At 41.8% G+C, this 12,237-nt stretch overlaps 1 protein-coding gene across 1 annotated transcript in view; it reads left to right on the forward strand.

The window, feature by feature from the left end:
• LOC138299658 (twisted gastrulation protein homolog 1-A-like) overlaps positions 1–7,713 on the forward strand; it is a 46,998-nt gene extending 39,285 nt beyond the window's left edge. The window contains exon 5 of the mRNA XM_069238119.1: positions 4,598–7,713. Within this exon, the coding sequence (XP_069094220.1) occupies positions 4,598–4,884 (287 nt within the window). The 3' untranslated portion in view covers positions 4,885–7,713. The remainder of the gene's footprint in view (positions 1–4,597) is intronic.
• Positions 7,714–12,237: the final 4,524 nt, after the last annotated feature.

Raw genomic sequence — 12,237 nt, forward strand, 5'->3', positions numbered from 1 at the left:
CCAGAGTGCATGGAATCATACAGCTAATACTGACAACAGAATTGGGGTATTATTCTGACATGTTTGATACCAAGCATACTCAGGTTCGGAGTTACCATTATGCAGCTGAACACCTGTGTCCAGAATATGGGTATAAATCGCTTCCCTGCACTTACGAAGTCCAGTGTAATGGGGCTGGGGTTTGTAGGGGCACCTCTGCTTATGCAGGGCTGCCCTCAAACACAGGTACCTGCACCCTGCCCTCTGGGCTAGGAGGGCCTGCCATAGGAGTGGCTTACAGTGATATGGAGCAGTGCCCTGTAGTGAAAGGGTGCATGCACCTTTTCACTCAGGCTACAATGGCAGGCCTGCACACACATTTTGCTTGGGCTCCAATGGGCGGCACAATACATGCTGCAGCCCAAGGGGAGCCCCTGGTGCCCCAATGTCCTGGGTACCTAAGTACCATATACTAGGGGCTTAAATGGGGGCAGCAGTATTCCAATTTTGGGGTGTGCAAAGTCCTAAGCAACCACATTCAGAGAGAGATAGCACAATCACTAGGGTCCAGGTTAGCAGGATTCCAGTAAAAACAGTCAAAACACACTGACAGCAGGCAAAAAGTGGGGGTAACTATGCCAGAAAGAAGGTACTTTCCTACACTGCCTGCTGAGGGCAACAAAGAAACAGCACATGCATCAAAACCAGCGCCAACAACACCAAGGAACTTTTCAACATCGTTAAGGAATTGTCCGACCCGGCTGCCAGCGAAAACAGCATCACATCCTCACAGGAGCTGTGCGACAACCTCACTCACCACTTCTTTCACAACAAGATCGCAACCATAATCAGAAACTTCGACCCCCAACAAACACATCAGGATGTCCTCAACAGATACACCACCACCATAACATGACCGGAACCACACACCGACCTCCTGGAACATATTCTCCACCCAGCACATCACCTCCACCATGAAATCCATCAACTCAGGAGCTCTCACAGATCCATGCTTGCACCACATCTTCAACTTTGGAAACAAACAGATCATCCAGGAACTCACCACCCTGCTCAACACCTCTATCACCACCCCAACATTTCCTGATGCCTGGAAACCTGCCCAAGTCAGCCCACTACTCAAAAAACCCTTTGTTGACCCCAGCAAACCCAAACAATACCAGCCAATCTCCCTGTTCCCATTTCCAGTGGAGGTATTGGAAAAGATAATCAACAAGCAACTCATGAAATACCTTGAGCAGAACCAGCTACTTGACCCCTCCCAATCTGGCTTCTGCAGCAATCACAGCATAAAAACTCCCCTGATCTCAGCCACCGGTGACATCTAAACCCTTCTTGACTGAGGAAAAACAGTGGCTTTGATCCTCCTCGAACTCTCTGCAGCCTTCGACACTGTATCCCACCACATTGTGATCGAGAGACTTCACCACATCATCATCCAACGAGACGTGCCCAGATGGATCACCTCCATCCTCACTGGAAGAACCAAGAGGATCTTCCTCCCACCTTTCACCTCTGAACCGAAGGAGATCACCTGCAGTGTCCCCCAGGTCTCATTCCTCAGCCCCATGCTCTTCGACGCCTATATGACCCCGCTGGCCATCATTGTTAGTACCCACGGTCTCAACATCATTTCCTACGCAGATGACACCCAACTCATCCTCTGACTTACCGACGACCCCTCCAACACCAGAACCAGCTTCCACAGGTGCATGACAAGCGTTGCTAACTGGATGAAGTACAACTGCCTGCAGCTGAACACTGACAAGACGGAAGTACTGATCTTTGGCTACAGCAGCAACACATGAACAACTCTTGGTGGCCATTAGACCTAGGACCCGCACCCACTCCCTCCGACCATGCCAGATACCAGGGAATCATCATTCACAAGCTTACCATAAAATTACAGATCAACGCCATTTCCTCTCCCTGTCTCACTTTGTGCATGCCATGTAAGATCTTCAAGTGGCTACCCCTACACACAAGATGCACTGTGACACGGGCCCTCATCATTAGCCGACTAGACTATGTAAGAATTGCTGCACACCTCCTACAGAGACTTCAGACCATACAAAATGCCGCAGCCAAACTCATCCTTGACCTTCCGCAATGAACCCACATTACACTCCACCTCAGGCAACTCACCTGCTCCCCGTACATGAGAGATGCCAATTCAAGAAGCTTATCCATGGACACAAGGTTCTACACAACCAAGGACCTGCGTACATTAACCACTGCCTGAACTTTCACCAACCCTCGAGAAGACTACACTCGGCCTTCCTTTCACTTGCCCATACTCCCCACATCTACTGGAGAAGAAGTGGAGGGTGCTCTTTCTCTCACATCAGAGCAAAAACCTGGAACAGCCTCCCCACCCACCACAGGACCATCACCTCACTACTCGAATTCCGAATGGCCCTCAAGACCTGGCTGTTTGAATAAGAAAAGGCAGAAGTACTGTACTATAACAATACTTTTCATCTTGATGTCTGTTATAGGTTTTGTTGGTAAATAGTGTATACTCTGCTGGTGTCAAGCAAAAATTTGGAATTGCACTCATGTTACCATCAATCAATTTTTTTAAATACACTGTCTATGTATGTTTAGCATCATGTAGATGGTCCCATGAATATAGATGTTTTTAGAAATTTAAAGAAGTTATTGATACCATATTCTAAGTGCTAGAATATACACAACATGTCAATTTGAGAATGAGGTGCAATACTGTTTGTACAGGTATGTTTATTTAATTCATGCTAAGATGGATCTCTTAGGAACTGTACATGGCTCACTGCTGTAGTGACTAACTAGCTTTATTTCCAGGCATCTTTACTCAGAGGTAAATTGTGTACCACAAGTAGGTCTAGAAACAAAAATATGCAGAGGTAATTATAGTTGTAATTTGAATTGGACTATTCTTTTAGTGTATTACACCATGGCTATTCAAAGCTTCTGCCTTTCTGCAGATTAGGTGACCGTCTGTGCTGCTGAGCTCTCATATTGAAAGGAGCTGTATATTTCCTGACTCTCCTTTGATATTTGTCTCTTCTAAGGCTCATGCCTACCCATAATGCCTCTTTGTATCGCTACCTCTTCAGCAGCTGACTTCTGTCACTCTTGTGCCTCAGTATATCAATATTGTCAGTTGCTGATTCTGACCCCTATGAAGCATGTCACACTATTTACAGTTTACTATAACTCCTAGTCGCGTAGACCCTCATTATTCTAATGAGACTACTGGATTTTGAGCGGCGGTGTGGGAGACTGAGTCTTAACCCACTACAGGTGACCCCTGTCGCCCAAATCCGGGTTTTGCTCCGGCTAACTAGCAGTGCCTCATCTCTACCCAAGGACAGGGATGACTGGGCAACCGAGCACATGACAAAGTTGATTTCTCAGGGAAATCGTGGTCACTCAGGTCTCATCCGTTTCTCTCAGTTACATTAGTCTCACATATACAATGACAAACAGAGGCAGTATATGTTTCAATAAGGTTTTAATGAAGCAACTGCATCTTAGATTGCAAATCATGTACTGCAATAACCAGGACGATACAGCATGACAAGATTAGAATTATGACAAGGAGAGTGAAGCATAGAAATAACGCTACCATATTTTCACTAGAGTCAATAGACTAATTCCTACCTAGGCTAAAATAGAGCACAGCATGTTAAGCTCTAATTCTGCCCTTCAGGTTCCCCTGGGAAGACATTATCCCCCATACCTGAGCAAAGCCCTGAAGTCTGCATAAACAGCTGTAGCGAAGCATTCAGCAATCAGCATACAGTCGCGGTTCTCTGGCTGGAATCTCCCTCTAACGTGTAAGGGACAAGGAAGTGTTTTTATAATAAAACAGCTGATGTTCTGAGAAAATGTCCCTACGTAAGAATGTGTGTTTTTTTATGCATACCGGAGGCAAAACTTTTACCATGTTCACCGGCAACCTATCGTACTGCAGCCTTGAAAGAAGCACAGAGTGAACAAGAATGTCTTGTTTGAGAACGTAGTGCTGGCCTAGACAAAAACAGCTAGAGAGAGAGAAATAAAACAAGACTGCAAAAGTGGCTATTGTTAAAATAATAAATGAAGCTGAATAAAATATATCTAGATTAAAGTGCACAGTGGCAGTCCTAGTGTGCTAAAATAACGTGCACGGAGCTAAAACTAAAATGGCTACACAACACCCTAGTTTGCTTAACTGTCTTGGAATATACTTTTAAACAGCTAATAATCCTGTCCAACAAATGTTTTCTTCTCAGCCTGCTTCTCTTTCTATGTAATTCTGTGGCTGACGCCTCCCCCTTATAACTCTTGATATACCATTTTTGGTAGTCTGGAGGTTATTTATAGCTTGCCGATGCAAGATCTCCACCAGTAAGCGGCAGATGACTCATCCATCCATTTGGATTGTATCTAAATAGGACGGTTAGAAGATCTGCTGTTTGCTGAATGTCTTGCATGCTTCTCAGTGACTGACCGTTATCTCTCAGGTCTTGATCTGTATACCCATCTCTTCAACTGTTGAGTCCTGGTCCTTGTGTCTCTGTATGTAAAGTTGACTTCTCTTTGACTGACCTCTGTACCTCTTTTTCCACTCTAGGCGTTGAAGATACTCCTGGCAATGACTCGGCTCTCTGCACTGTCCTGTACTTTGGTTCCTGCATGTCTATGAAGCGATGCCGGCAATCCTGCGAGTCTGTAGGAGCTTCACGGTACCGGTGGTTCCACAATGCCTGCTGCGAGTGTGTAGGGCCAGATTGCTGGGCCTATGGTAGCAAAGATGCCAGCTGTCAGTTATGTCCCCTGCAACAGGGACCAGAAAGAGATAGCCAAGATGGTCCTAGGGAAAGTCATCCAGGTGATGCCATGAATCCCAGCACCCCATAATGCAAACACACCTCAAGCACAGTATTTTTTGGTTTGCCTGTTCTTACTTCATCTCTGTTAACCTAAAATTCAAACACTTCCACAGACAAAGCAGAAGTAAACCCCAGCCTTCTATGGACCATATTTAAGCAATATTTTTATATTCCATAGACCATCATATCTTCTTGCTTCTTGTGCTTTAACTTAATAACACACCAAATAATCCCTTCTGCCAAATAGCTGACCCTTCAATATCCCACTGTTTTGCACCTCTAAAACACCAACATATATCCTCAGATGCCCAGACATGACCTTTCTAAAATATAATTTACCTGATTCCTGCCTCTTCCAAGTACCCCAAATTCCAAAACACCACCAAAGTCAAAATCTGTTTAGACCTTATCCTTTAGATTACTGCACTGTATCCTCAAACCCTTTCCATCAGTGGCTTCACTTTTTCACAGTCCACCCTTTCTGTCACAAGCCCTCCTGATTGCTGCATCTCGTACACCTCAAATATTGTCCACCTGTCTACCCCAAAACACAGGAGCCCCATCTTTTTATCAAATATTATTTTATGTTAAAAAAATTCCACCAGTTCAATGACTCAAAAATGTATCAAGTACAAAACCTTTCAGTAGTCTGAACACACTGCAATGTTAAACCCCCTCCTCCCTCAATGCCCTTAACTGGGCACAATCCCTATCCCTTCTCCATAAAACGAATCTCAGCTTAGCACCAACCTAAACAAGATGCCATTATCCACTGTGAAGCAGAAGAAATAAAATTAATATTAAACAAAAAAAAAACTAAACAAGTGGCTCAACAATATAGTGAAATGAGTGATTTGGGAGTGATCAAGTCACTCATCTGAAGCAGCCCCACTTCGTACTTGCTTGCAGCTCTGCCTTGATAGCCATGATATGGTGCATTAAATTGGTCCATTTTCTAATGAGATATCCAGCTTTTGTTTTTCAGTGCCCCAATATAATCCAGACGGCATTCATCAGAGCAGTCAACCTCTGCTCCATGTTGATCTAGCATTGCCTTGGTGGATCAATGGGACTCCTAGTAATGATGCAATCATGGATTTGTGACTTGCAAGTTCCACAGTTTCATCTATTTTGTGCACGGCATATTGACAGACTCCTTATATCCTGGGACAGTCCCACAATAATACATTGGTTGCAAGACCCCTTCAGCACACATCCGAACATTCCCTGTCTTTCTTATGTTTGACCGGGAGCCTGTATGTTTGATGAGACACAAGCAACCCATTTTATATTGGCATCTATGGAGCACTGCACCCCTGGAAACAACATTTATGTATCTGCCTATGCGTCTAGGGAGGCCCCTTTTTATCCAATTCTATTGATTCTTGCACTACCTTTATTCAAGTCTCCCAATCTACCAATGACTATGTTATTTACCCAGTTCTCAGTCTTCAGTCACCTAATGCTGTCCACGTTATAGTATATTGCATGCATCTTCTAGATTGGCCTTCCCTCATCTAATCAAAAAATATTACTTTTCAGTAATGTCTTTGCTTTAGAACGAGTGTTCTCTCTGGAGCTATCAGCTGCATTCACAACACAATCCTGAGACTAAGCAAATTAAATTAACTTATTGTCCTCTTCCCCATTCAAAACCCCTAATCTTGAATTCCAGGGTAGACAACAAAGATCCTTTCCAAGTTTGAACCATTTGCCTCCCCACCTCTCTTCCCAAGCAATAAACTCAACGTTGCTAGATCAATACCTGAATACGATTTCAGCCCCCAGTTCCTATCTAATAATACTTTTATAAAGAGAGACATGAACCTATGTGTGGATGACCCAACAAATTAACAAGGACCACCCGTAATTATGAAAAATTATTCCCTAACCCTGGTTAGGTGAGTTGAGGACAACCAATCAACTATTTTAGAACAGATTAATTTTACAGCTACTAACAAGAACTATTATAAGGCGCTGACTTTGTGAAAAAAGGAAATATAGAATGACAATTGTGAAACTATGATTCTGAACAAGACAATCTCTCCAAAATCAACTCCATAGTTTACCAGAACTTTATAGTCCTCCAGTAAAGGCATTTTTGTAATAGCAAAATGTCTACTTTTTTCACAATTCACTAAGAGGTTACTTGCCCTAACTAAACAAAAATACAATCACTCTGTTCCAACATCTCACAGACTCATTACATTTGCTTGCATAAGACTAAACATTGCTACTCTAATACCTTCAGAGTACCACTCACCTCAACTGACATTAAACCACCCTTTGACAACAAATGAATGAACGTCAAACCATCTAACATGACGAATGTTTATAATTCCAAAAATCGTTGCATTCTTTTATTAGAACTTCATACTCTGCTGTGACAGAAAGCCTGAGAAAGAAGATAATAGATGTTAAATGCTACGGTATGTTCTAATAAGATTATTTATAGAGTATATGACCCACACTGAAATTACCTCTTGGTGAACTTCAGTAATTTGCACAGCTTCATTCTCACATTTGTGACAACATCCTGGGAATTCTGATTTCCAGCAAGAATTTTCTATAAATTCATGTGCAATGCATTGTCATTCCAGTCTAGTGTTTCACAAATTGTCTTTCAGAGTCTTCTATAAAGAAATCGTTTACTGTGTAGTGACTGAAGGACAGGCCCTTGGATGAGAAGAGTTGTTCTAGTAGCTTTGGTATACGACCTGGGTTCTAACTGTGGGTTTGCCACTTGACAAAAAATCATGCTATTCTGGGTACCTCACTCTGTCTCAATTTGTAAATATGTGTAATGCAATGTGTGATGTAGAAAAATAAATAATTATTCTATGGTACTGTCCCTTTACATACTTTCACATGTTCTGTTATCTGGTTTCAGCTTCACACAACATAGTATATTTTGTGTGCATTACTGAGTTTTGGAAATGTTCTGCTACAATAAAGTGCTCTATGTAAAGTGGTAACCTTCTCAATTGAGGTAGCTCTATACTAAATTAAAGAAATGATGTATCACTTCCATGATCTCCACCAGAATCCCACAAGGCTCTTTAATTTTAAGGCATCTTCACATTGGCTATGCCAGTGGACTGAAATTTGAACAACTCTAAAAAAACATGGTGAACAGAACTCCAATGGAGAGGTGACATAAAGGACTGGAGTTTTGAGAGCTCTGATAACTGTTATTAGATCATATAGAGAATGCAATGGCCAAAATATTTTTTTATGAATGTGGACAAGTTTCATTACCTAAATGTTATATTCTTGTAAGTGTGAGGACTCCTTTCCAGAATGCAAGATAACGGGGAATGATCGATACATAAGGCTTGATATACAAAAAAATTATTTTGGTGACCTATTCCTGAATTTCCAGAGGTTTGTCACACCTATTCACGGAAACTAAGATTTGAAAATCCGACCTATAATGTGTAACTTTATTCTTCCTTAGGGAAAATTACTACGTTCCCAATTCAATCAGTTAGAGGTTTAATACTAAGACATGGATGCTAGTCTAAATGGAAAATGTTGTTCCTGCTTAGCATTGCATTAAACAGAAGACTCAATAATGATATTCTCTGAGAGAGTAGAGGGCAAACGTACAAGTATATATAATCTTCCCTGAATTTATATATATATATATATATATATATAAGTGTGGGACTCTTGAGAAAATAAGGAAGAGGAATTGGAGCGAGATAGGTCGGTGGCAGGGTTATATAGTTGCCACGCTGGTTACTAGGGTGGTCAGGGCAGATCAAAAAGTTAGGGTTGGCCGAACAGTGGGAGGAAGTCCAATGAGACTAACTGGGTAGCGCAAGACAATGGAGGTGGACAAGTGAATGTGGATGGACACTGTGATATAATTGTGGACTATTATTCTACAGTTAGTAGATTATGTACGGAGCTTTTAGTTGTAAAATTTAATAAACATAGTTGTTTTAAAAAAAAAAAACAATACACACAAAAAAAAACAGAACAAACATTCATCAAACAAATATAAAAATGATGAGCTATTATATTTAATTCACAAACAAATATAAAAAATGAAACATTTTAATTGGAAGGTTGGAGCTTTTCTAAATTCAATTGCGTCCACTCATCATTCAAACTATATTCCGTTTGATGCACCTGCTCTGCTACCATGAATCAAGCTGATGGTACTAACTTAATTTTTAGCCTCCAATTTCAAATTCTTCCCCATTTGCTGCATGTTTTAACGTTTTCAATTTCACCTTTTGCTTCTTTATATGTATACACTTTATTATGGTTTTATTATTTATTTCCTAAGCAGTCGCAGACCCCCTCCGTAGGCTTTGCAGATGCCCGGGGTCTCTGACCTCAGGTTAAGAACCACTATATTGGGGTATTAATATGGAGCTGAACAAACCCCAGGTGTAGTGAAGCAATTTACATAGAAACAAGCATCAAGTGTTAACATGCTACAGTAGTACGGGGAACACTTTAAATAAGGTGCACATAAGGATGTCATTGTCTGGAGTTTTACATTAGGGACCTTTATAAGTGAAAATGTTAAACAGTTTACAGAACATACACAATATACAAGATTGCAGTATATAGAGATTTACATCACTACAGTATGGTATAAGTAAATACAGTTTCTCTATAGGTAAGAGATATTTCGGTGAGGCGGGGACTGAGAAGGTAGAAAGTGAAGAGAAGGATTCCTTCCTGAATCACTAAGATCAGTTGGTTGGAGCTAGGGGTGGCACATGTATAAATATCAAATAAGATGTTCCTAGTAAAGTAGCCAGGTTTTAGTATTTCAGCTTTTACAGATATGTAGATGATGCGTACAAACATAAATTTGATGTTGGATGGGAATCCAGTGTAGGCATATGAGCATTGTAGATATCAGACTATGCATACGTTTTCTGGTGATGGGAAGAGCAGATGCATGGAAAGCTGCTTGAAGTGGGAGGAGGTGGATGCCTGAGAGGTCAATGAGAAATGTGTTCAGTCCATCAATGCGAATAAGGATGAGAGCTTATACTGTTGCTTGGATAGTGCTGGCTTTTGGAGATGGTATGATCTTGCACAGAAGGCAGATTTAGTAGCAGGTTATTTTATGTTTTTTTGGTGTGACCTTTGAAAGAGAGATTTGGGCCAGGTGGATAGCTCAGTGTTTTGACATGGGCGGAGAAGGGCCGAGAAAGCAGTGACATTGCATTGGTCATAGCCCGGTAACATCTAAGCTTGCACTTACTTCACTGTTGATAAGAACAAATTCTGTTATAATGTTGAGTTTTTGGTATATATTGGACATCCATGAATGAATGGTATATAGTCAACTTTTCAGGACTGAGATGCACATCATTCACCTATTGGTGGAGGATGTCATATTAAACTAGTGATATTTCACGAGGATTGAATTAGAGGTCAGTGCATTGAAGTGTTCCGCATTCTGATTTCACACCCTGTGCATTATTCTGCCATCAAGTGATTGGATCTAGAATTGTCTCTTTTAGTCACTTTTCTCTCTTTTTATTTTTTTGTGAGTCATATCCCTCCTTGTGTGACATCAGATGTATGCTTGGAAGCCCCTTGCCATAGTAGCCATCTTCAGATTCTTTTTCCCACAGTTAGGTTTGGAAGCATAGTCAAGAGCACAGAAGAAATTATTTCACTTAAAGATCCATGTAGTCGCTAAAGGTTTCAGACAAACATCAAGGAATATCAACAAGGAATCGAAGGAATCGGAAATTCTTCAAAGAGTTTCTGAAGAAAGCACCTCAAACATACGGGTCCAAGAATGAGCAAGAGGTATGGAGCACAACCCGTTTAGATTTTGACCCAACTGCCATCACAAGTTCACACAGAAGGACAGCCACAATGTATGCAACCTTTGTCTCACAAAGGACTACAAATCAGAGGGGTGTGCAGCATTCCTGCCCAAGAACCTGAAGGCAACAGAAAAATGGAAGTGGGTGCATCATGCTACAGTGCAGCCCCAGAAAACAACAATTTACTTAAAGATATGAGATTGTCAAGCGATGAGGAAAACCCCAAAGAAACTGAACTGGTCAAGGGGAAGGCTATGGCACAGAAGAAGTCATTGAGGTCAAGTGATAAAAAATGCCAAAAAAAATGGCGATAGCAAGAAATGCCAGGCAGCACCACAAGGGCACAATGCAGCTGAATCAAAACATTATGACTTGAGGCATGCAAAGGTAACCTTGATGCTTAAAACACGGGTGATCCAAGGGAGGCAAAAGAAGCCCCAAAAGTCAAAACCAAAATACACCGTGGTAGGCAAGTCCTCAGAATGGGCCTCGACTCCAAAAGGTTATCGATATCACAGGAGGGATAATGGGCCTTCAAAAAGGAAGGTTCAAAGCCAAAAAGAAAGCACGGAATGTTCAAAAGTCAAAGGACGAAACAACGCTTTAAGGCTAAGATGGAGGCCCTACTGAGGAGGAAGAAAGAGTTTGATGACTCCTTGGAAACCTTCAGAATCCCTCATAAACCACTGGGAAAGAGGAGAGTAGAAGAGCCCACGGAGCTGCAACCTCCATACACACCAGAGCCCCACCAAGAGGCAGAAAAGGAATTCTTCAAATACAAAGAGGAACCAGGGGAGGGACACCTCAAGAACACATTTTTCAAAGTAGGGGAATGCCATGTAGGAGGGGCAGATTTCTACACAGATTCAACAAAAGGAGTTGACTCCTACACATCCAACCATTGCCAACAGATGACGGCACTGTACAGAATGCCCTAATAAAAAGGGCAAAAAGAACAAGTGATGGATGGAATGCTGTACAATGTCAAACATTTACCCCCAGTACAGAGATCTGGGCCTAAATCCATTGTTTTTTTGCTACCCATGCTATTCCAGTTAAGACCCAGCCATACGCAAATCAGTCATACCTGAGAGCCTCAGACAGCAAGTTAGTGAACTAGCCCAAGTAGGACATTGTGGCATTGTAGCCAACAAAAGAGCCCTAAGACACCGACTGTGGTTCCTGCGCTTAGACGAGTGAGTTGAGAATGAACTAAAAGAGTTCGATCTTTGCAACTGCCTTTCCCCAAAAGTGATACAGCATCCAGTGACAATGACTGGCCTTCCTCCACAGGTTTGGGAAACAGTTGTAGTTGAGTTATTTGGGCCCTTAGGGAATTGGCATCATCTTATGGCAGTGACTGATAAGTATTCATGTTTTGCTTCAGTAGAGAAGCTATCATCAACAACCCATGACAAGGTCATCGAGCGGCCGGACAACATCTTTGCAGCATGGGGTATCCCTGCCATTCTCAAATCTGACACTAGTCAGCCATTTCATAACAAAAAATTCAAGGAGTTTCTAATCAGACTAAATGTAAAACATCAAAAGATTACACCTCTGTGGCCACA

The sequence above is a fragment of the Pleurodeles waltl genome, chromosome 6 (assembly GCF_031143425.1).
Source record: "Pleurodeles waltl isolate 20211129_DDA chromosome 6, aPleWal1.hap1.20221129, whole genome shotgun sequence".
In the NCBI taxonomy this organism is placed as follows: Eukaryota; Metazoa; Chordata; class Amphibia; order Caudata; family Salamandridae; genus Pleurodeles; species Pleurodeles waltl.